The 26,647-nt window shown below is 41.7% G+C and overlaps 1 protein-coding gene across 2 annotated transcripts in view; it reads right to left on the bottom strand.

Moving 5' to 3' along the window:
- Window positions 1-25,682, bottom strand: part of KIF13B (kinesin family member 13B) — a 211,078-nt gene extending 185,396 nt beyond the window's left edge. For both annotated transcript variants that reach the window (XM_040235363.1, XM_040235394.1), the window contains exons 1-2: window positions 25,524-25,682; window positions 7,144-7,237 (exon numbers count right to left, since the gene is read on the bottom strand). In XM_040235363.1, the coding sequence (XP_040091297.1) occupies window positions 7,144-7,237; window positions 25,524-25,578 (149 nt within the window). In that variant the 5' untranslated portion in view covers window positions 25,579-25,682. The remainder of the gene's footprint in view (window positions 1-7,143; window positions 7,238-25,523) is intronic.
- Window positions 25,683-26,647: the final 965 nt, after the last annotated feature.

Below are 26,647 nucleotides of genomic sequence, written 5' to 3'. Positions count from 1 at the left end.
TTCTCTGTATTTAGTACAATGTCCCTTTGTTCTTACTCTATGTTCACAAGCAATGTTTTGACCTGGCTTCGCAAGCACTATAGTTGATGCTAAGGAAAAGCCCAGATGACAGGGATTAATATTTTGTTCACTGTAAACATAAAATCAAGGAGTCAATCTCTTTGATGGCATGTGAGTCCCTATGAGCCCCATGAACTCTGGGCAAACTAGATAAAGTTTCTGCCTTTGCAAAGTTGAAATTTTTCTAGAACTAAGTGATTTCTTGATAGGCATATAGACTCAAGTACTGAATATATTTTGTTTTCAAAATTTTTTACTTTATTAAGTTATAATATAGTTCATAACATACCATGCTGCTGCTGCTGCTAAGTCACTTCAGTCGTATCCGATTCTATGTGACCCCACAGACAGCAGCCCACCAGGCTCCCCCGTCCCTGGACACATCTCAAAATACAGGCCATAACAACATCAATAACCTCAGATATGCAGATGACACCACCCTTATGGCAGAAAGTGAAGACGAACTAAAAAGCCTCTTGATGAAAGTGAAAGAGGAGAGTGAAAAAGTTGGCTTAAAGCTCAACATTCAGAAAACAAAGATCATGGCATCCGGTCCCATCACTTCATGCCAAATAGATGGGGAAACAGCGGAAACAGTGTCAGACTTTATTTTGGGGGGTTCCAAAAGCACTGCAGATGGTGAATGCAGCCATGAAACTAAAAGATGCTTACTCCTTGGAAGGAAAGTTATGACCAACCTAGACAGCATATTCAAAAGCAGAGACATTACTTTGTCAACAAAGGTACAACTAGTCAAGGCTACAGTTTTTCCAGTAGTCATGTATGAATGTGAGAGTTGGACTATAAAGAAAGCTGAGCGCAGAAGAATTGATGGTTTTGAACCGTGGTGTTGGAGAAGAGTCTTGAGAGTCCCTTGCACTGCAAGGAGATCCAACTAGTCCATGCTAAAGGAGATCAGTCCTGGGTGTTCATTGAAAGGACTGATGCTGAAGCTGAAACTCCAATACTTTGGCCACCTGATGCGAAGAGTTGACTCATTTGAAAAGACACTGATGCTGGGAAAGATTGAGGGCAGGAGGAGAAGGGGACGACAGAGGATGAGATGGCTGGATGCCATCACTGACTCGATGGACATGAGTTTGGGTGAACTCTGGAAGTTGTTGATGGACAGTCTGCAGGTATGCTGCAGTCCATGGGGTCGCAAAGAGTCGGACACGACTGAGCGACTGAGTAACAGAATTGGTAAGAATCAAATAGCTAACTTTTATATAAGATTTACTGCCCATCAGGCACTGACACTCTGCATATTTTAACTCACTTATTCCTCATAACAACCGATAGGTAGGTACTTCTACAATCTCCACTTCACTGAGACAGAGGACAAGTAAGCAACTTGCTTCACACCACACATGTTAAGTATTGGGTTGTGAAAAAGTTTTGTTTGGGTTTTTCTGTTACACCATATGGGAAAATCTGAACGAACCTTTTGGCCAACCCTATAGTAAAGCTGGAGCTTCCCAGGTGGCTCAGCAGTAAAGAATCCACTTGCCAATGCAGGATACATGGGTTCGATCCCTGGGTCAGGAAGATGCCCTGGAGAAGGAAATGGCAACCCACTCCAGCATTCTTGCCTGGGAAATCCTATGGACAGAGGAGGCTACCGGGCTCTGTGTGTCCATGGGGTTACAAAGGGTGAAACACTACTAAGCGACTCAACAATAACAGCAATAGAGCTGAGACTCAGTCTGTCTCCAAAGTCAGCATTTCTTAATCTCCGGTTAGCTGTGTACTATCAATTTTCTGAATTTTAAGCATCTTATTTTCCGAAACAATTTTGAAATTCCATATACCAATGTTTCCCAAATTCCTATGATTAAGCTGTTAAGCTGAAAATTGTCTACCTATTCATTTTTAAATGGCTTCTATCGCCTTTAATAAGCATAAATATCAAACCATGAAATTTTCAGAAGTTAATGCAAAATTAATCAGAAAAATATACAACTATTGTTTTAAAAGTATACATATTCACTTTCAAAGTATACTAACATAGGTTATTAAGTACACATGTAAAATTAATCACAGTTTTAGATTAATAAGATTGGTGGACACTATTTTTAAAAGAAGGATATTGCAGCTTTTAAAGGAAAAATATTAGTTTGAGTCTTTCTGACTATTGATAGAAGTGGTTGGAGTTGGTTTCATTTACGTTAGTTTCAAATCCCTGGCGCTTCAGCTACAAGCATAGCTCCTATCAAACCGCAACTTGTTTTATGGGTTAGTCATTCTCCAAACTAGACTGTAATTAATCTTAACTTTGTAATTTGTGCTTTCCTTACTATTTCTTTCCTTTAATGAAGTCAACATATACCACCGAACTGCTACATTCCCAAATTTTCATTTTCTCTTTTCACCTTGACATTTAAAAGAAAAAGTACTTCTCCTGAGGTGGTCTTTTGTCATACTAGTAATGTTCTTGTTTTTTATCTGGGCACCAGTTACAGGACTGTGCTCAACTTATGAAAATTCATCAAGCTATATATACTTTTCTGTACATACAGTTTATACTTAATAAAGAGTTGTTTTTTAAGAAGCTGTGCTTCCTAACTTTATCTCACCAAAAGCCATGACATACCAGCATTGACGGATGTCACTTGTTTCTTTTCGACAGCTATCACTTCTAAGTCTTCTTTAACTCAGACAGCACTCTATAGTACTGAGTTAACATTCAATCTTTATTTTCAGCACATGTAAAAAGAGTCATCTAAGATACTCGGTGGAACCAAAAAGTGCTATTTAATTCTTTCACAAACCCCTGAGACTTAAAGATCTCTAAAGGAAAGAAAACATTTATTTTATATTCTATGTGCTCTTTTTATTCTCACAATTACCTCATTAGTTAGACATTACACACTTGTGGATGGAGCCACAACAATATACTTCCCACCAAAAATGCTTCCCTTAGGCGACGCTAATGTTTCTCCACTCATAGACGGATGGGTCTATGTTTCCTCTGGTTGAAACTGTGTAGAGCTTTACACCAGTCTTCAGCATGAATATGTGATAGAACTGTCACTGTATGCCTGCCAAGGCTACAACATCAAGGATGGGGAAGGACGGACGCTCAAGAGAGAGGGATATATGTATACATACAGCTGGTTCACTTTGTTGTAAAGCAGAAACAACACTGTAAAGCAATTCCACTCCAATTTAAAAAAAAAAAAAAAAAAACGCAATACTGCTCCCACCTTGCTTCCTCACGCTCTCAGGACACTTGCCTTTGGAACCCGCCACCAGACTGGGAGCAATGTTCTGCTTGCAGCCCCAGTGACATCTCCAGCTAACAGGTAGCATGAACCACCCGACCCAAGTGACCTGGTGAGCTTTCTGATTGCGGCCCCTCGCCTTCAAGTCTTCCCGGTGAACCCTCATCAGCACGGACTGGACCAAGCCATCCCCCCTGAGCCCTACCTGAATTCCTGAGCCACACTAACCGTGAGATAATAATGATCACTGGGCTTCCACAGTGGTCCAGTGGCTGAGAATCCCCCTCCCAATGCAGGGGACACAGGCGTGATCCCTGATCCAGGAAGACTCCACCTGCCTCAGGGCAACGAAGCCCAGGTGCCACCACGGAGCCCGGGCCCTGCAGCTACGGAAGCCTGTGCACCCTACAGCCTGTGCTCTACAACAGGGGAAGCCACCACAATGAGAAGCCCACGCACCGCAACAGAGACCCAGCACAGCCAAAAATAAATAAACCTGAAAAAAAGTACATGATTACCGTTGCTTTACGCCACAAAGCTTTTGAGATCATTTATTTGTTATACAGCAATAGAAAATGGAAACACTTTACAAATAAAACACACAGGAAGATAACCATGCCAGCAAGTGGCAAAGGCAGACTTTGAATCGTCAGTCCGTATATAAAACCCAAATTTTTTTCTACCAGAGGGTACTGCCTCCAAGTTTGCTCAGAGTTGCCCACATTTCCAAAGAAAACAACAGTACTCAGACTGAAAGCTCTAAGAGCAATATATACTCCCCCAAATTAGTGTTTTCAGTTAACACTCAGGACAGTAGGTCATTCCATTAGCAGGCTCAAAATCCCTACGCCGCTGACTCATCATATCTTTCCCACCCTAGTAACAGCATATCCTAGAGATGCTTAAGAAACATCACTACGTCAATAATAATAAACCTCAACTTTACAGAACAATTCACAAGGCACTTTAAGGATTACTAATTTGATCTTCAGGAAACCACCCTATGAAACAGATAAGGCAGGTATCATACAGACAAGGCTCAAAAAAGGTAAAAATAACTAACTACAGGGCTTCCCTGCCAGCTCAGTTCAGTTCAATTGCTCGGTTGTGTCCGACTCTGCGATAACATGGACTGCAGCACGCCAGGCCACCCTGTCTATCACCAACTGCTGAAGTTTACTCAAACTCATGCCCATTAAGTGGATGACATCTCATCCTCTGTCGTCCCCTTCTCCTGCCTTCAATCTTTCCCAGTATCAGGGTCTTTTCCAATGAGTCAGTTCTTTGCACCAGGTGGCCAAAGTACTGGAGTTTTAGCTTCAACATCAGTCCTTCCAGTGAATATTCAGGACTGACTTCCTTTAGGATGGACTGGTTGGATCTCCTTGAAGTCGAAGAGACTCTCAGGAGTCTTCTCCAATACCACAGTTCAAAACCATCAATTCTTTGGCACTCAGCTTTCTTTATAGTCCAACTCTCACATCCATACATGACTACTGGAAAAACCGTAGCCTTGACTAGACAGACCTTTGTTGACAAAGTAATGTCTCTGCTTTTGAATATGCTGTCTAGGTTGGTCATAACTTTCCTTCCAAGGAGTAAGCGTCTTTTAATTTCATGGCTGCAGTCACCATCTGCAGTGATTTTGGAGCCCCCCAAAATAAAGTCTGACACTATTTCCACTGTTTCCCCATCTATTTCCCATGAAGTGATGGGACCGGATGCTATGATCTTAGTTTTCTGAATGTTGAGCTTTAAGCCAACGTTTTCACTCTCCTCTTTCAGTTTCATCAAGAGGCTCTTTAGTTCGTCTTCACTTTCTGCCATAAGGGTGGTGTCATCTGCATATCTGAGGCTATTGATATTTCTCCTGGCAATCTTGATTCCAGCTTGTGCTTCCTCCAACACAGCATTTCTCTTGATGTACTCTGCATAGAAGCTAAATAAGCAGGGTGACAATATACAGCCTTGACGGACTCCTTTCCCTATTTAGAACCAGTCTGTTGTTCCGTGTCCAGATCTAACTGTTGCTTCCTGACCTGCATACAGGTTTCTCAAGAGGCAGGTCAGGTGGTCTGGTATTCCCATCTCTTTCAGAATTTTCCACAGTTTATTGGATCCACACAGTGAAACTCATTGGCATAGTCAATAAAGCAGAAATAGATGTTTTACTGGAATTCTCTTGCTTTTTCCATGATCCAGCAGATAGATGTTGGCAATTTGATCTCTGGTTCCTCTGCCTTTTCTAAAACCAGCTTGAACATCTGAAAGTTCATGGTTCATGTATTGCTGAAGTCTGGCTTGCAGAATTTTGAGCCTTACTTTACTAGCATGTGAGATGAGTGCAACTGTGTGATAGTTTGAGCATTCTTTGGCATTGCCTTTCTTTGGGATTGGAATGAAAGCTGACCTTTTCCAGTCCTGTGGCCACTGCTGAGTTTTCCAAATTTGCTGGCATATTGAGTGCAGCACTTTCACAGCATCATCCTTTAGGATGGTGGCTCAGCGGTAAAGAAATCTGCCTGCCCATGCAGGAGATTCAGGTTCGATCCCTGGGCCAGGAAGATCCCCTGGAGTAGGAAATAGCAACCCATTCCAGTAACCTTGCCATTCCAGTAACCCATTCCAGTAACCTCCTCCCATGGACAGAGGAGTCTGGTAGGCTACAAATCATGAGGTCACAAAAGAGTGGGACACAACTGAGCAACTAAACAACAGACCACCCACAACAAGGTAAGCAGGGATTCGCTTTCATAATTTCTGACTCCACGTCAAGTGCTCTTTTCAACTTAATTCAACTCGAAAGAACTTTCATGGAGTGCCTTTGGTTGTACTTTCGCAAACAACACTGTCTCTGCAAGTATTCTGAAGCATCTACTCGGCACAAAGCATCATGGTGGGCACCATGTGTTCTCCACTCTCAGGAACGGCACAAAAACATCTCTGATAGCTGATCTCTACAAAAAGCCAGTCTTTCCCCATTCTGATCCACTCCTGACACCGCCATCCAACACTCTTCCTAATCCACTTCCTTAATCACAATAACCCCAAAACTGTCTAAGATGACAACTTCCCCTAAAAAGAGAGGCCAAATCTCATCTGCTTCCAAAGCTTTCTATAAACTGACTCTAACTTACCTGGCAATTTCCCTGCACTTGCTAAGAAAAACTGAATTAATCTCTTCCTTCCTGTCCACGTTAGCTTTCTTTATACCTTCTTGCTCTCCCTTTGGTTCATATGATCACTCAAACCCAGAAGTGAGGCTCAAGTATTTCATCCCCAACTCCTAACAGAGAGTCCCTTCCTTCCAAGACCTTAAAATTTACTGTTGAGCTATAATTAATAATTCAAAACAAGACACCATAATTAAATTAGGTGGCACAGATTACAGCTCACAGGGACTTTAAGGAGAGGAATCCACTAAGGGCTGCAAGAAAGTCTTCAGGAAGAAAAGAACACTTGAAATGGGTTCTGACTGATAGGCTAGGATAGGAACTGGCAGAAGTAAAAACCCCCCATGAGGAGGAGCAACTGAAAAGCCTTCCCTTCCTCCCTACTTCTTCCCATTTACATCTCAGCTAAGCCTCCAGCCAATATCGTCTCCTTCAGGAAGCCTTCCTCAGGTACTTCAACATTCTCTTCTCCGTGCTTCTAATACCATCACTGTGCCACCCACGACGCTCGATCAGGTGCTCAGTCCTTTCGTATTATATTAACAAACCTCACCTCACTGAGGTGGCAGCAATATGTCTCCACATAAAAAGCACTCAATATTTGTTCAACTGAATTCAGTTCAGCAGACACTGGTGCCTTCTGTCTTTTAAAAACCCATCGATCATAACACTGGTTCTTAACTTACCGGGCATCGCCTTTGGAAAGGTTGGTATTTACAGGATTGAGGATAACCTTGTTTGCGTCTACATCCACCACACATTTGGTGTGCAAGTCAATTTCTGCAGATTGAAAAAAGAAAAACAAAAAATGAGTCATTTTTGAAGCAATGTATGTCAGAAAAAGCATTTGACCAAAAAAAAAAAAAAATCCAACACTCGTTCAAAACAGAAACACTCAACGAACTAGAAATACATAGAACTTCCTCAACTGACCTGATAAAGGGCATCTAAAAAACTTGCAGCTAACTTCACACTTAATGGTAAAAGACTGAACAGCCTACCTACTAACATCAGAAATAAGACAAGGATATCTACACCTGAAACACAACATTTTAGATCACCTATACACCAATTAAAAAAAAAGAAGACAAGGATGTCTACTACTGAGCCTATTCAAGGTTGTACCAGAATTTCTGGTCAGCGCAGTTAAGCAAGAAAAACTAACATAAGGCATCCCAGCTGAAAAGAATAAATAAAACTACCTTTATTTGCACAAGATAGGATCTTATATATAGAAAATCCTAACGAATCCACTAAAAAGCTACTAGAATAAACAGGTTTTGCAAAGTTGTAGGATATGCGATCGATACACAAAGATCAGTTGTTTCCATACACCAGCAATAAAAAAAATCCAGAAATGAAGTTAAGAAAATTTCATTTATAACATTTTTGATTCATTTATATCAAAAAGATTTAAATGCTTAGGTAAAATCTTAAAAGAAGTACAAAACATATACACTGAAGATTCCAAAATATTGTTGAAAGAAATTAAACACTTAAAATAGAAAGAAATTATATTCATGAAGTAAAAGACTTAATAGTGTTAGGATAGCAATAACTCCCCAATACAAAAACTCAAGGCAATCCCTATTAAAATCCCAGCCAACTTTTTTTTTTCCAAAAGTTAACAAGCTGATCCTAATTCTATGTGGAAATGCACGAGACCTAGAATACCCAAAAAACCTTGAAGAACAAAATACAAAGACAGCACTTGTCAATTCTAAACTTACTACACAACTACAGTAATCATGGTACTAATAAAAAGAAGGACAGATACGTGGGTCAATGAAACAGAGAGTCCAAAATTACAGTCAGATTTATGGCCAAATGACAACAGTGCCAAGAAAATGCAATGGGGTAAGTACAGTCATTTCAACAAACGATGCTAGCACAGCCTCATCAAAAGGAAAAACTTCTGTGCTTCAAACGATACCATCAAGGGAGTAAACAGATAATCTACGGAATTGAGAAAATATTTGTGAATCATGTATCTAATAAGGGACTTGCATCAGAAAATATAAAGAACTCGTACAACTCAACAATTTTAAAATGGGCAAAGACTGGGACTTCCCTGGTAGTCCAGTAATTAAAACTCCATGCTTCCAGGAGGCACGGGTTCAATCCCAGGCTGGGGAACTAAGATCTCATATGCCACATGGAACAGTCAAAATAAGAAAATAAAATGGGCAAAGATTTGAACAGACACCTCTCCAAAAAAACCAAAAATACAAAAATGGCCAATGACTATAAGAAAAGATGCTCAACATCATTAGACAATGGGGAAATGCAAAGGAAAACCACGAGACACCACTTCATACCCACTAGCATAACTAACCAAAATGACATATAACTGATAATAAACAGTCAGTGATACTGCAATTAAAAAAAGAAAAAATAGTAAAAGTGTCAATTGGATCATGTCCAGAAAAAGCCAGGTAAGTACAGGTGAGGACACGGAAAAATTGGAACCTATATACAGTACTGGTGGGAATATAAAATGGTGCAGTCACTTTAGAAAACAGTCTGCAGTTCCTAATGGTTACACATAGAATTAGCATATGACCCAACAACTCCCACTCATAGAGATACACCCAAGAAAAGCCTAGGTCCCTACAAAAGTTTATACACAGAAGTTCATAGCAGTGTTATTTGGCTATTCATAACAGCTAAAAAGTGGAAACAACTCAAGTGTCCTTCAACTAATGGATGGATAAATGTGGTATATCCATAAAACAGAACACTACTTAGCAATTAAGTAGGTACTGATATATACAGTGGCAGACTTTATTTTTCTGGGCTCCAAAATCACTGCAGATGGTGACTGCAGCCATGAAATTAAAAGACACTTGCTCCTTGGAAGAAAAGTTATGACCAACCTAGATAGCATATTCAAAAGCAGAGACATTACTTTGCCGACTAAGGTCCGTCTAGTCAAGGCTATGGTTTTTCCAGTGGTCATGTATGGATGTGAGAGTTGGACTGTGAAGAAGGCTGAGCGCCGAAAAATTGATGCTTTTGAACTGTGGTGTTGGAGAAGACTCTTGAGCGTCCCTTGGACTGCAAGGAGATCCAACCAGTCCATCCTAAAAGAAATCAGTCCTGAATATTCATTGGAAGCACTGATGCTGAAGCTGAGACTCCAATACTTTGGCCACCTCATGCGAAGAGCTGACTCATTGGAAAAGACCCTGATACTGGGAAAGATAGAAGGCAGGAGAAGGGGACAGGGGATGAGATGGTTGGATGGCATCACCGACTCGATGGACATGAGTTTGATTAAGCTCCGGGCGCTGGTGATGGACCGGGAGGCCTGGTGTGCAGCAGTCCATGGGGTCGCAAAGAGTTGGGCATGACTGAGCAACTGAACTGAACTGATACATACTAAAACACAAATGAAGTTTGTGCTAACTGAAAGAAGCCAGTCACAAAAGACCATATATTGTAAGATTTTACTTATTTCTAACATCCAGAACAGGCAAATAGAGACGGAAAACAGACTAGCTATTACCTAGAGCTGAGGCGTGACTGCCAGCGGGTATAGGTTTCTACTGGGGGTGATGAAGATGTACTAAAATTGTGCTGATGGTTTTCACAACTGCATGAGTGCAGTAAAAACGACGGATGTGGCTGAACTGTATGAAATGTGAACTGTATCTTAAAGTCTCGAGTTTTTTTTTTTTTTAACGTATATAGGCCACATCGTGTTCTCTTATTTTCATATTCCTCTACCTTTCTGACCCAAAGTATGCAACAGTTTCTGTTTGCCTTATCTCTACTATGCAAAGATATGCTCTAATGAAAGAAACTGAGCTCCACTGGAGTCATTTTGTATTTTTCTAAGAACCTTGGCCAAATGTCAGGTCAAACTCATTACAATTTTGGAGTATTCCCACTGCCAGGAAAGAGGATTTATTTCTTTGTTTGATTGCTTTAATTTACGTAACTGAGACAAATGAAAAACAAACACAACAAAACTTTCCTTTCCCGTCCCACCACAGCTCAACTTTTCTCAGATCAGTTATTCTATCAATACATTTTTTTGCAAAGACATAATCTCTAAGTACGAAAAATTTAGTGGTCGGGCTTTTAGCCAATACAGTTTTTAGGCAATGAGAAGTGAAAAGAAAACAGACCTTCCAGGTGTGGAAGACTAACCCCTGAAGGCTTATACTGCAACTAGTATTAAAGTCTATTTCTAATACTTGTGTTTAAATCCACTCTATTGTGGGGAGGGGGGTGGGAGGGGGGCTCATGTTTGGGAACGCATGTACACCTGTGGTGGATTCATGTCAATCTATGCCAAAACCAATACAGAATTGTAAAGTAAAAATTAAAAATAAATAAATAAATTAAAAAAAATAAATAAATAAATCCACTCTATACTGTCACAGAAATGCTGCAAGAAAGCCTTAGTCACGATGAAGAAACTTTTCAAGCCCTTATTACTTCTTCCTTTCCTTAGGCCCAGGCTTCCCAGGAGGTTCCCAGGTAAAGAATCTGCCTGCCAATGCACGACACAGGTTCAGTCCCTGGGTTGAGAAGATCCCCTGGAGAAGAAATTACCAACCCACTGCAGGATTTTTGCCCGGGAAATCCCATGGCCAGAGGAGCCTGGCAGGCTACAGTCCATGGGGTCGCAAGAGTTGGACACGACTAAGCACGCACACGACATTCCTTAGGCCCAGAACTCAAGAAAAGTTTGCACACGTCGTAGTTTGTTAATACCACCCCTTTATGACCTCTGACATGCCGTATTGGCCAGCCCCATGTGTGTATATTATACACAAATGCATTATCAAGCCTCCGGAAACTGTACTGACTCAGAATCTGCTATCTCACCACCCACCACAAAGTTAGATATTAGTTTCTTGCAAGAACGTCTGGTCTGAGCAAAGGAGCTGCATGTATAGTTCTGTATCAGAAGTGCACATCTAAAATGCATGCCTGCAAAGCTGTAAATCAAATACTTCCCCCACCCCACCAGAGTTTTGCCTTCATTTCAGATGATCTGGAATTGAGAAAGGATTCAAACATTTTCCTTCAATATTTGTAGGCTTTTCTCCTATACTCTTCACAGCTCCTCCATCTTACCCCTCATAGACTTCACTAGATATATTAATAATTTGAAAACATTTAATGGCATGATTAAGGAACCAATTCCCAGAAAATCCTTTATAATTCAAAGAACTATCCAATAGCTAATATAGTCAACCTAAGCTCATTTTGTCCTAAAGAGGGCAACCCTAACAAAAGTCTATACATTTAACCCTCTGGAGGTGGCCTTTAAAATTATAAATAACTATCTTCACTTCTTTATTGCTCAGTTTTTATTATCAAATAAAATTCCACCCCAGTGCTGTTACAAGAAGGTTTTTCACAAGACTGTTTAGAATACGGGTGGAACAACCAGGACACACACCCAAGCAAATAAGAGCAGTGAAGAGAGTTTAAGGGTCAGATTCTCTGGTCGCTCAGATGGTAAAGAATCTGCCTCCAATGCAGGAGACAGGGGTTCGATCCCTGGGTCGTGAAGATCCCCTGGAGAAGGGAATGGCAACCCACTCTAGTATTCTTCTCTAGTATCCTGGAGAACTCCATGGACAGAGGAGCTTGGTGGGCTATAGTCCATGGGGTCACAGTCAGACATGACTGAGCGACTAACATACACAAAAAATTAAGGGTCAAATATATGAAAAGCATTTTACATCTAAATGTCATCAATGCTTGAATAAAATTATACTGTTTCAAAATTCTAATTATGACACCTTCTCCATGGAAAACTTCTTGCTCTATACTTCTCAGAAAGCAAAGAAAGTGAAAGTGAAGTCGTGTCCAACTCTTTTGCCACCACATGGACGGTAGCCTACCAGGCTCCTCCATCCACAGGATTTTCCAGGCAAGAGTACTGTAATGGATTGCTATTTCCTTCTCCGGGGGATCTTCCCAACCCAGGGATCAAACCCGGGTCTCCTGCATTGCAGGCAGACCCTTTACCGTCTGAGCCACCAGGGAAGCCCCTTAGAAAGCAAAGCCATGATTAAACTGCAATGCCAAATTTAGGCCTCAAATTTAAGCTGGATTTTAAAAAAGAAAAAAATTTAAACACCTACCAAAAATCCAAAAGATAAACACCTTCCTCTTGGTCTGGAACAACACTTTGGTTAAAAAGATAAAAATCTAGCTGTTATGCTCTAATAGCATGAAAGTGAACAAGAACGCACATGAACACCCATGCGCACAGCAGCATTATTCACAACAGCTAAAAGGTGGAAGCAACCCAACTTTCCATCAATGGATGAACGGATACACAGAATGTGGTGTGTGTATATGTATATATATTTTTTTCCAATGGAAAATGATTCAATCTTTAAAAAGAATGAAATTCTGCTAAAACATGTAGACCTTGAAGACACTGTACTAAGAAAAATAAACCAGTCACAAAGGATAAGTTTTGCAGGATTCCACTTGTATGAGACACTTACAGTAGCCAAAGTCAGAGACAAAAGTGACGGTAGCTGCCAAGGGTGAGGCTAAAGGGTCCACAGGGAGTTAGTATTTCACGGGTATGAACTTTCAGTTCTGCAAGATAAAAAAGTTCTAGAGATGGATGGTAGTGATAGTTCCATAACAATGTTAATGTACTTAATGCCACTGAACTGTACACTTAAAAGTGGTTTAAGATGGTCAATTTTATATCTATTCTACCACAATAAATAAATAGCACTAAATACTCATCATTAGTATAATAAGTAACACATGGACAACAGCTTACTCCCAGGGAAGCATAAAATAATAAGATTGGTATTTAATCAGCACTATGTCTGAAAACCAATAAAAAATGAGAGTTAAGTAGTGCTGTAAGTTTATGTTATGACTAATCAAGTTTTACAGTACTCAGAACCATGAATGCTTTGATGTATCCATGGTCCTTAGAAAAAGACAGACAGATAGAAATTTACTCCACTAACATTGAAGAGTCCATATTATTTTCCAAACAGGATCTTTTTCTAGGTCAAGTTCCTTAAGATGAATAAACTAATAACAGCTGACAATTCAGTTTACTCAGCCAGCAAATTAGTCAGTCACCTTGTAAAAGTGAACAATAATTTGAAATGAGTCGTTCTTCAATGCATAAATCAGCGATGGCCCTGTCTCCAATGACATCACAGTCAGAGATGGGCAGGGCCTGGGAGACTCCCTTTACATAACTCATGTTCTGTCTGGGGAGATGCATCATTCTCAGAGTGGACAAAATAATTCTGAGTTGTCCTTTCAGTAATCTGCCTTTCAAATTCTCCAGAAAATTAATAATAATTTTCAGACCAAACCTACTACTCAGAAATACAAATAAACCTCCCTTTACCTATCTATAACTTACTGTTAAATTCACAAGTGTTGGGGAGTGGGGGGGGGTTCATATTTGGGAACGCATGTACACCCGTGGTGGATTCATGTCAATGTATGGCAAAACCAATACAGAATTATAAAGTAAAATAAAAAATAATAAAACAACAACAACAAAAATTCACAAGTGTCCATTTTTAAAAGGAAGATAGTAAATTATTGATATCTGTAAGAGTCACATCTTAGATTGCAAATTTTGCATGCTTTATATGGTTCTATTTTCAATAATCTGTATCATAAACTTAGTATTTTTACATGTCTGTGTATGCTCACAACATTCATCACTAATATTTCATATATGAAGCGCTTGTTTTCCCAAAGGGAATGTAGTAGTCTTATTAGAATAGGAAATAAGACTTAAAGTTCTTTACTATAACTACAAGTGGCTTGGGACCTTTTTGAGGCCCACTGACCCAAGGAGAAAAAGAGGATGTGATGCCAGGGAGGCCTGGCGAGCTGCAGTCAACGAGGTCACAAAGAGCTGGGCACAAGTGGACACAAACAATGACCCAAGGAGAAAAAAGGGATGTGATGCCACACAGGAAAAAAAAAAACAAAAAACAAAGAAGTAGTCTGCTTTCTAGTAAGAGATTATATAAAATGTCCTAATCACCTACTTCTATGTTTTTACCACTGAACATGAGAATCTATTCAATAAACAAAAGATAAAATATAACTGAGTTCTAATACAGCTAAAGAAATAACTGAGGACTGAGGGAAAATCCTAAACAAGACGCCTGGTAAGGGGAAGAGAGATGATAATACCAAAACAACTGAAATACTCTTGAGTCTATTTTCAAGAAACTAATCAACTTCACAGGGATAGGAAGTTGGTCTTTAAAAACTTGTAAGGCAAAACCAGAATAAACAAGTTTATCTTGAAGAAAGAAGAACAAAGCAGAAAGACCAGTGTCGCCAGTTTCAAACTTACTACAAAGCTATACTAATCAGACAGCGGGGTACTAACCTAAGAACAGACATATAAATCAATGGAATAGAACTGAGAATCCAGAGATAGGCTTTCACATTTATGGTCAACTAATTTTCAACAAGGGTGCCAAGACAATCCAATGGGGGAAATATAGTCATTTCAACAAATGGAGTTAGGACAATTGGGTATCTACATACAGAAAGATGAAATTGATTTCTACCCCACCCCTCATTCAAAAATTAATTCCAGGGGTTTCCTGGTGTCCTAATGGCTAGGATTCCGGGCTTCTGCGGCCAAGGGTCCAGATTCAATCCCTGGTCAGGAACTGACATCCCATAAGCCACACAGCTAACAAAAATAAATTTTAAAAACTAACTCCAAACAAACCAAAGACCTAAATAAATGCATGAGCTAAAACTATAAAACTCTTAGAAAATATACACACTAAATCCACATGACTGTGAGTTAGACACTGGTTTCTTAGAGATCAAATCAAAAGCGCAAGCAACAAAAGAAAAAAAACAGATAAATTGGACCACATCAAAATGAAAAACTTTTGTGCTTCAAAGGACACCACTGAAAGAATGAAAAGGCAACCCACATGCTCAAGAAAATCTCTGCAAATCACATATCTGTTACAGGACTGGCATCCAGAACATATAAAGAACTCTAAGAATTCAACAATAATTTTAAAAAAAAAAGATAATCCAACTTTAAAAATAAGAATAGGGTTTGAATAGAGATCTCTGAAAATATATACAAATGGCCAACACGCACATGAAAAGATGCTTAATTAACATTATTAGACATTGGGGACAAGCAAATCAAAAATCATAGTGAGACTCCACTTCACACCCATTAGGACAGGGATCAAAAAGAAGGACAATAAAACTGATGAGGAAGACATGTAGAAACTGAAACCCTCACGCATCGTTGGGGGCAATGTAAAACGGTGCAGCAACTCTGGAAGACCATCGAGCAGTTCCGCAGAAGTTAGAGTCACTACATGACCCAGTAATTCCACTTGTATACATACTCGAGAGAAATGAAAACACACAATAACTTATTATTACATTACACAAATGTTCATGATTCATAAATAGCCAAAAAATGGAAACAAGCCAGATGCCTACCAACTGAGAATGGGCATCAAAGTGCAGCATAGCCACGTCACAGAATACTGCTGTGTTGTGCTGAGTCACTCAGTCTGATTCTCTGTGATCCCGTGGACTGTAGTCCGCCAGGCTCCTCAGTCCTCGGGGATTCCCCAGGCAAGGATCCTGGAGTAGGTTTCCATGCCCTCCTCCAGGGAATCTTCCCAACCCAGGGATTGAACCCAGGTCTCCCACATTCCAGGCGGATTCTTTACCATCTGAGCCATCAGGTAAGCCCCACAGAATATTATTCAGTCTTAAAAAGGAATGAAGTATTGATTCATGCTACAACATGGATGAGTCCTAAAGGGCAAGGAGTCAGATACAAAAGTCCATAAATCACGTGATTCCATTTACATGGATGTCCAGAAGAGGGAAATCCACAGAGACAAGAAGTAGATTAAGGGCTGTGGGGAGAGGGGAGGGGATGGGGGTGGGGGTGGATGGAGAGTAACCACTAACCAGAGACCGTCTCTCGTAGGGATGATAAAAAATGTTCTGGAATCCGATAGTGGTGATCATTGTACAACTCTGCAAATACACTGAAAGCCACTGAATTATACACTTTTTGATAGGTGAATTACATCTCAAAAATAGCTCAGAAGGAATGGTCCCACTACCATCAATGGATGTAAACTATGGTTCAAGTCCCTCAACCACGCTTCTAAATAATCACTACTCTGAAAAACCCAACCAGCCCAATTCTCACTCACAATTAATAACCTCACATTCTAGCTCATCAAGAAAATCAAACACTCTAGGGCTTCCTCATTGTATAATTATCCTCTTCCCTCTATATTTCAAAAATTCCCCACTCTATTGCCTATTCCTCTCTATTGATAAAAAGGCTCAAACAACTCCCAGACTTAGGTTGGCAGGGAGCGGGGAAGGCCTGTTGCTCACCTCCAGAAGACCACTCTTTACCATGGCTTTCCATATGGCATTTCTTGAAAGAAAACTCACGTATACTCACTGCCTCCATTTGAGCACACACACTGATTTCTCGGCCCACTACCAACACACCAACAGCAATTCATTCATTCAGTCAAAATTCTTCTGCCGTTCTTCACCCTGGGCCACCACATTACTTTCACCTGCTTTTCCAGGCAAGAATTCTGGAGTGCGGTGCCATCTCCTTGGTGTTCTATAAGATCTTCTAAATATAGTAACAACTTCCAAATCTACCCAAATCTCCAGTCCCTTGTTTTCAGCCTCCTGTACAACAGTTTTCTCGATCCACCCATTGGCTGCACTTCAGAACCTAAAACTCAACAAGTCTGTTACATTGCTTCCAGGCATACACTACATCTTATTTGAAGTTGTAGGTGCAGTGGGTGGCATGTGATAAGCGCTGACCAAATACTGTTGAATGTCTAACAATAGAGCTCATAACTGCCCATACCTCTACCTTAAAACCTGCTTCTCCCACATTTCTGATCTCAGGTGGGGACACCAGCACTCGTTCACTTAGTCGTCTAAACTGGAAGCGCTGCAGTCATCATATATTGCCTAGGGCTTCCCTTGCGACTCAGTTGGTAAAGAATCCGCCTGCAATGCGGGAGACCTGGGTTCGATCCCTGGGTTGGGAAGATCCCCTGGAGAAGGGAAAGGCTACCCACTCCAGTATTCTAGCTTAGAGAATTCCACGGACTGTATAGTCCATGGGGTCGCAAAGAGTTGGACACGACTGAGCAACTTTCACTAAATTTCCTAAATCTTGGCTGCTTTCACACCACCTTGAATGCAAGGCCTCAAAGGCACTTTGCCTCGCCCACCTCTCAGGAATGCAGTCCCAGCCAGCTACCTTCAGGACAAACATCAGGTTTCTCACCGCTTAAGAGCAATGGGGTTCCCCAGCTCAGTACTCCTCAGATGCAACCCCAACCCACTGCTGGCACAGCATCCGTCTGGACCCTCCACGCCACTCTTGTGGGATCTGCAGGCGAAATCTGACCCTAGAGTCCTGCGTCTTTCACCAGCATCCGTCTAACAGTAACAAGCTCACATATCAGCTTGTGAGCAAGGTAAAGATGCAGACCTTAATTTCTCTTCCAAGAGCACCTCTGTAACAGTACCACTGCCCCTTTCAAAAACCTAGACATTTGTGACAACACAGATGGACTCCGAGGACTGTACCGTACTAAGCAAATCAAACACGGTATGATTTCATTTATATAAAAAAATATAAATATGAAGAATATAAAACAAAACAAAACTCACAGACACAGAGGACAGACCAGTGGTTATAGAGAAGAGGGTTGGAGGCTGGCAAAATGGGTGAAGGAGGCTAATTGTTTGGTGACATGGTTACTAGACTTATTGTAGTGATCACTTTTTAAGAGTTAAGTTGTACACCTGGAACTAATATGTTACATACCAATTTTACCTAAAACAAACCTACAGTCACTGCACCCCTTATCCTGTCCGAGATCTCCCCTGAATCTGCCTGAACCTCACTTCAGTAACTTCATTCTGCTCTGCTCCCCACAAACCTCTTGAATTCACTGAAGCCACCTTCCATCACTCCTCTCGTCCCCCACTCGCCACATTCTTCCAGCTTTTCCAAGAAAGCACAGAATTCAAGGGCTGTGGCTCCAGAGTTGAACTGCCCAGGTTCCAATCCTCTGTTCCTCTACCTGATAAGCATGTGATTTGGTGCAAGTAGGAAACTTTGTCCAAGTTTCTATTTTCTCATCTGTAAAATGAGTTATCGTATAAATTCTCCTAGCATTTTTTGAAAGATTGACCAAAATAATCTAGTTCAGCACTCTTGTTAACTGTTATTTACACAGATACTGTCTGCTTCCTGCTGTTTGAATTTTTACAGCTAACTTTCTCACTGTTCTTGCAAATATCTGGCTAATTCCTGCATCCACCTTCTGCTAAGTTCAGCAACTCATGCTATGCACCCCACTTGCCTTGTCTTCCTCCTGGTCAACGGCCTGAGCCCATTCCTCATCATTCTCAAGTCCTACCCCCATTTCTTTAATTCATAAGGCACTGCTGGGACTTCCCTGGCGCTCCATGCTTCAGGCGCTGGGGGCAGAGGTTCAAACCCTGGTCAGGGAACTAAGATTCCACATGCCATGTGGCATGGCCGGAAAAAAAAGAGCACTATTGCTGACTTGTGTACTATATTCTCGTGTGTGTCTGTGTGAACCCACCTGCCGGTGAAAGAGACATAAGAGACTCAGGTGGGATCCCTGGGTTGGGAAGATCCTCTGGAGGAGGGCACAGCAACCCACTCCAGTATTCTTGTCTAGAGAATCCCATAGACAGAGGAGCCTGGCAGGCCACAGTCCATAGAGTCGAGAAGAGTTGGACACAACTGAAGCAACTTAGCATAGAGCACGCATGTACTGTATCCCTATAACTGACTCACCTTGTGTACCTCTTATTACCAACCAGACAGTAAGTTCTGTCGGTCAAAGATCATGACTTATGCTTCTCATATATCATGCACATCTTTGAAAATTACGCAAACTCAGCAATGCAGCATCCCTCCGAAGATCACCATGTCTGATATAGTAGTAAAAGCACAAAACAGGAGAAATTCAGGCTCCAAAATCCTGGTTTTGTAATTCTGGGCAAGTTACCTAACTTCCTGAGATTGTGTTCAATAGAAATTCTATAACCACCTTTCAAACTTGTTTCAAGAATAATGTATAAAAAGGAATGAACTCTGTAGCTCACAAATAGAAAACTCTCAAAAAGTAGCTATTATTTTTTCCTCCAATCAACACATGTTCAATTGAATAGGCTAATTCATTAATGCTTGTGGCTATCAGTCACTCAGTCTCAGATTCTTTGTGACCCCACGGACTGTAGCCTGCCAGGCTCCTCTGTCCATGGAATTCTCCATGCAAGAAAACTGGAATGGGTAGCCATTTCCTCCTCCAGGGAATCTTCCTGACCCTAGGATTGAACCGGGTCTCCTACACTGCAGGCAGATTCTTTACCTTCCGAGCCAATACCAGCTTTTAAAGATATCAACAGCTTCTGAGAGTTAAAGCCCAGTACCAGTTAGGTTGTGGACTGCCTGTCCCTTATACCAGCCAGTTTCACACACTTACCTAATGATTACACTGCTTCTGCCTGCCAAGCTTTAAGAACATGCTCTTTTGAACACAAAGGGAAACTGATCAGCGAGCACAGAGATCAATAACAAATCCATTTCCACCCAGTAAGCAGCTCAATTCATCTGCTTAACCAATGGTTTTGCCGGTGGTTTCTTCCATCTTCAGAACTTAAGAAATGGAAAAGTTGACACTGGTCACTATTTTATGGAGGTGTGAGTAGAGGCAGGGGGTAGGGGGAATGGAGCAGTGGGGAGGGATGAACATAAATGCCAATTCAAACAAATTTTGATTTGATAAACTTGTACTTTCTTCCCCCAAAGCCTCTGGTCCAATAAGTATAAATCCCATTTTCAGTCACTGAGTTGACAGTAGCAAAAGGAGAACGTCGTGGTAGATGTGTCTCATCCTCTATTAGCATATCGAGCAGATGTTAAGAGAACAAAAATCTTCTGGTTCAGAAAATATATCAGAAATTTCCATCCACAGTCACCCCTAATCCCTAACTCCAACACAAGTTATCTCTCTGAGAAGGCTTAAGAACCAGCAGTGGGTTCCGAGGCAAAAAATACCTTCCTGTTTCAAACAGATTCTCCCGGCCCACACTGCACCTTGACTTCCCCGGGACCACCTGTTCTTCCTCACTGACCACCGGGGTCTTCCATCAGTCCTTCCAACAGGGTCCTCCTACAGTCCCAGTTTCGCCTTTTTTTTTTTTTCTATTGAAGGATAATTCCTTTACAGGATTTTGCTGCCTTCTGTCAAACCTCAACATGAATCATATGATATACGTATGTCCTCTCCCTTTTGAAGCCCCCTCCCTCGCCTGTCTTCGGATTCATGCCTGCTCACTTGGTGTTGACTGGTCCCCTGCCTCTTCCTCTTCAGGTGGCTTCGTTTTTCACCACGTTGCCCAGCGTTGCCCTGAATCAGTTTATCTTACCCAGGCTTTGCAGCCTGCCCTGAGATCTGGCTATCTTTCTCATCATGCTTGTGTCTTGAGACCCACACAAAGCTCTATTAATAAAAAGCTGACCGGGGCACACAGACTGGCCACCCTGAAGCAAGACTTTTGGGCCCCCTGCAGCTTCGCCTGACCTTTCTAATCTCACCGTCTCCTGTCCCCTTGACAGAACCCTCCTCCCTGGCAGGCTTATCTCAACTCTGAGCCTAAAGTTGCCTGGCTCACTCCTACCCTTGTGCCTTTGCTCTCAGGCCGTACTTCCTTCTCAAAGAACCAATTTCCCCCTACGCCTCTCCTCTCCCACGGGAAACCCATTCCAACCATAAGCTCCCTCCCTCCACAGGGAAGACTTCCCTAATCACCAGGCTTTGAGGGATCTTTCTAAATTTCTACATCTCCCTCTCATACACTTGGCATTTAGGCACTAGCAATCTGCTACAGGTGTTTTTACCTTTTAATCCTGTCTTTTCATATGACAGTCATTTCCTCATGAGCATACACCATAAAGTGCACTTTATTTATTTCGTTTGTCTTGGCCATGCCATGCAGCATGCAGGATCTTAGTTCCCTGACCAGGAATCAAACTTGTGCCCGCTGCAGAGGAAGCCCGGAGACCTAACAACTGGACCACCCAGGAAGCCCCCCTGTAAAGCACACTTTAAAAATATGAATGCTCTAATAGCAGCCAACACTACGAAAAAAGTGTTTAGGAAATAAAATTCCCCCAACAAGAACCACCAATCTCATTTTTTCCACATTTCTTTCTAGCCCTTGCCCGTTCCTGTTGGTATTTTTACATAGTAGTATCATAATAGTAGGTCCAACCATACAGTTACACATACTGTTTTACATTCTGCTTTTTCTAACATAAGGAAGTCTTCCTTGTTAAATGGTTTTTATTTTCATAATTTTAACGTCTATAAATATCTTATCCACTGAGATACTGGATTGTAATTCACTTAAGGACTGACTTCTACTTGACATTACATTAGTCTTTGTATCTTTCACCATGATTCTTCTCTGTGACTTTCACTGCATCAAGTACTGAAAGGCAAACCAAACCCTTGAGAAATCCCTGCTAAAATAAAAGTATTGACCATTCTTCCTAACACCCAAAATAACCCCTTTCACTGTTTTTTCTTCTTTCTAGCTAAATTTCTAACATAATTTTTGGTTTCATCACACCTCAGGTTAGGTAGATTGCAAATATATTTCCCAAACAGTTTTTTACCTAGATTTATTTTGATAGTTAATCTCACACATATTTAAACCACAGGAAGTCCCTTGAGGGAAGGCAATAAAATCCCATACTATCTAATATAAGGTAGACACCTGGCAGGCATTCAATGAATATTAAATATTTTTTAAGCAATCTAAAGTTATAAAACATCAAACTGCTGAACAGTTAGGTAGCTGACCTAACTAGTGCCATCAGTTATTCGTGTAAAACTTCGGCTCATTTAATAATTAGATTGGTTAATAATGTATGAACAGGTGTCCCTTACAGTACACAGAACACAGCCAGGTTACTTGGTGAGCTATACACGTCTCAGAGATGACATGAAAAGACAAACAAATAGAACTGCAAACAGAACTCCCAGATCTCATGACAAAACAAGCTTAACCCCTTTGACTTCAGCTGTTCAAGTTCAAACTTCAGAGGAAAAAAAGGAAAAAAAAAAGTCATAGTATTAAAACTATGTAGAATTACATAGGCATGTGAATACAAACTGGAATGAAAATAAGAAAATGAGTGTGAATTGTTATGGTGAAGGAATGTTGGAGACTTTTTCCTTTCTAGTATAATGCTACAATGTATAACAAGAAAAATATTCCCGACAAATGCATATTCATTAATCATTACAATTTTTGCTATTACTGAACTAGACCTAAAGCTGAATGTCCAAATAACTGAGTTCCCCGAGCCCACATCAAGTTTAGCAAATGCAAAGAAACCAACCATCCGCCTTAATACCTAAGCCCAGTCAGATACTGAATCGCATGAAGAACTTAATGGTACACTAGAAACTTCTTGCCAATTTAAGATTTTCCTCAACAGGGAGCTAATGGGATTCCAAGAATCACTCAGAATGATACATGGCAGAAACCAACACAATATTGTAAAGCAATTATCTTCCAATTAAAAATATTTTTTTAAAAAATAGAAGAATTATAAAAGAGAAAAATATTACACAAAAATAAGTAAGTCTTTATAGAGTTAAACTACATTATCCCAGGAACCCATTCTCATCTCATTCTCACTGGTGAAGAGTCATTTCTGAGATTGCTTCCCGCACTACCCTGCCAAGGGAGAAACAATTATGACGAAAAGTTTACCATGCATCATAATTATATACTATTACTTAATATATTAGTTTTCCCAGAAGTAATAATTGGTCAAATAATTTTTTTCAAAATTACTGGAAAGGCTTGGTTTTAGCTTTTTTAAGCAAACTCTAAACAGCAGTTTAAAAATCACTGGCTTTAGAATTCCACTCCATTGTATTCCACTACATCCTCGAGATGTATGTAAATGGCTCCTTTAGGACAAAATAGAAATAAAACCACTTTTAATTATCTATAGCAATCACTAAAAAAAAAGTCCACATGCACTCAGGAACTATAAGAGATGGCACTAAATCAAAGAGGCAGTTTACCACAAATAATGCACTTCTATTTAAAGGGTAAAGGATCTATGCGTACACCTTAATTTTAAAAGGAGTTCAAAAGAACAGCTAACATCTACTCTAAAACTGTAAGCATTACTCTATGCATCCCTTGAAACTCTAATACTGACACTTACAATCTAATCAATGACTAGGTATAAGTAAAAAAGGATAGTACTTCCCCTGGAAAACTGAAATTCAAAGCAGGGGGAGGAGAAGAATGAAGCATTTTAATTGAGAGTTAGCTGCCTCTTTTTAGCACTGACATTTCCCAAGTTTTCTGTGAACAGGAAATTTTTTAAATGTGCTGAAATCACCCTTTCAGAATCAAATCCCAGCTACTTTGCCTTTTCTGTGGCTTAGTGTTCTGTTTTGTTTCTAAATCACTGTAATGGTAATATACTTGAAATGAACTGAAATAAAGCTGCCTGAACTGCTTTAAGACCAGAAGCTTTCGGAAACTTCCATAGTTCATCTAAGTTCTTTCATTTTGTCAGAGTGTGGAGCTGGTGAGGCCAAGACTGAAGACCCAAAACATGCCCTCTTTGAGAAGGTAAAGTAATTAAGTTCTTAGGGAAAAATTCTTGTGTGTCATCTGACATCCTTTAGCCAACCAAGCAAGGACAAGAGGAATCACCAACGCAAAAAAAAAAAAAAAAAAAAGCCAGTGCGTCAACCTGTTGGATCTGTGTATCTTAACATACAGCAAAAACAACCAGAAAGCAAACCAATTTCTACACAGACCTAAACCACACTGAACTATGAACAAATAAGTTGTGAAAACGACTTAATGATTCTGTTACTTACACGAATGATTCGCACTGAGAGCCTTACCAATTGATCCCCACTAGTATTACCTGGTTTAGGAGGTGTTTTCAATATCTCACTTAAAGTAACTTGTCCCGTCACGAGCCTAGTTAAGCATTAAAGCCAAGGCCCAGCCCACCTCTTCTGACTTGAGTCAGGTTTTCTCTACTTCATCTGACTCTCTAAAGAGGATTTAAAATGTACTCGGTTTATCTGCTTTCTCTGCCCTCCCTGCAGAATTGAGAGAATGCCTGAAAGATACAATTTCACAAGAATCTTGGCACCTAAGCTATTTATTGTTGAGAGATGACGAATATGACTTCAAGCAAAAGCAAAACTTTCTCAACAGTCAAAAAAAAAAAAAAAAAGGCGGGGGAGTGGGGTAGGGGCGGGCAACTCCTCTCCCCAAGTTCAATCAAAGTATTTACAAGTCTTTCCGACAGTCCAGGTTAAAAGGGACATTAAAGTGAAACACCAAGAGGAAGGAGTTTTTCTCTAGAGCGCTTTCTCAGGAGTAACCCCAACTCCCTGCTCTTCTTCCTGCCGCGAGCCACGGGCGTGCGGGGTCTGGACGCCTGGGCCACCGACGTGAGGCCTGGGGGTCCCCGGCTGTCCCGGCCAGGCCGGAGGGCGAGGACCCCCGGGGCGGGGCCGCTCTGACAGCTGGAGGGCCGCGAGCAGGGGCGCGCGGGGCACGGGACCCGGGGCCGGGTGGGGAAGGAGGAAGCGAGCCCGGCGCGCTGGATGCGGGCGCCCTCCTGGAAGGGCAGGGAGACGGGAGGGCGAAAGGGCAGCGGGGTGGGAGCACCGGCGGAAGGGCAGCGGGATGGGACGTGGGGCCCGCGGCACCCCGGGACTCGGTGTCGGCGAAGGAGGGGCGTCCCGCGCAGGCGGGGCGGGAGCGGGGGACGAGGTTTCGGGGTGCGCCGGCCGCCCCCTTCGCCCGGACGCGGATTTCAGGGGCGGGGCCGGCCGGACCCCACACGGCGGCCGGGGCCAAGGGAAAGGCGCGCCAGGCACCTGCCGCCTCCGCCGCGGCGGCCCCGGGCGATCTGGGCTCTCACCTCTTCGGTTCATGGGCCGGATCCGGACGGCCACTTTCACTTTGGAGTCTCCCATTCTGCCGCCGCCGAGGCTCTCGCTCGGCTTCCGTCTGCCGCGGCCACCGGGCAACTCTTTGGGGCTGACCGGGCGGGAGGGGGCTACGGGCGGGAGGGGCGGGGCCAGGGCGGGGCCTATGGAGGGGCGGGGCCGGCCCGGTGCTCCCGGCGCGCGCCAGCTGCATGACGGAACTTGTAGTCCCTGGCGGTGGTCTTGGGTAGGCCGGCAGAGCTTCGGGTGCGCTTCCCTCTCTGGAGCTTGTAAATGCCCTTCTGCTTCAACACCGTCCTCTCCCTTGCGATTAGTACTGAGACATAAGCTGTCGATGAGCTGATACCTCACCTGAAAACAAACAGTTGAAAAATGGCATTGGCGACCTTGCGACCTCTTTCAGACTCATTTCCTGCCAATCTTGTGTTTGATCCCAGGCTCAAATTATTTCCTCTGCCTGGATTGCCCTCCCCACCTTGTTTGCTGAAATCACCTTGAAGACAAATCAAAAGTTACCTCTTCCAGAGAGCTTCATAAATCCACAGGTTATCCTATACCAGCCACTCCCTGGACCAGTCAAGACCTTGCACTCAGGCATCAACCTGGGTTCAAATCCATCCTTAAGTTTCCAGCTGTGTGACCAGACAAGCAATTTGACCACTCTATGCTTGTCTTTTGCATATTTAAAATGAAGACGATGAGAGTGCCTACTTTATAGGATCCTAATCAGGTTCAATGAGTTAATATAGATGAAGCTCTTAAAACTTTGTGGCACATATGTGCTTAATAAAAGTCATTATTTTGCTCAGTTGTAATATTTATGCTGCAACACTGTCTCTATTTTGTATTTTAAAAACTATATGTTATATATGTAACCTAGCCTGTAGTAGAGATTCAGTAAACATTTATTACATCAATGAATCAATGAAGTCACACTAAAACGTGGTTTTTGTTAAGCCCTAGCAGAGATGCTACCTGGTAGCCTGTGGGCAAGATGGGGCCTGCAAATATGTCACATCTGGCCCAATGGAACTGGCCAATGCATGAAAATTGAGAAGTTTTTACATGCAATGCTGGGCCTACATTACATATTAGG

The sequence above is a fragment of the Oryx dammah genome, unplaced genomic scaffold (genome assembly GCF_014754425.2).
Source record: "Oryx dammah isolate SB20612 unplaced genomic scaffold, SCBI_Odam_1.1 HiC_scaffold_1, whole genome shotgun sequence".
NCBI classification, from domain to species: Eukaryota; Metazoa; Chordata; class Mammalia; order Artiodactyla; family Bovidae; genus Oryx; species Oryx dammah.
This window is presented reverse-complemented; position numbering and strand designations above follow the sequence as displayed.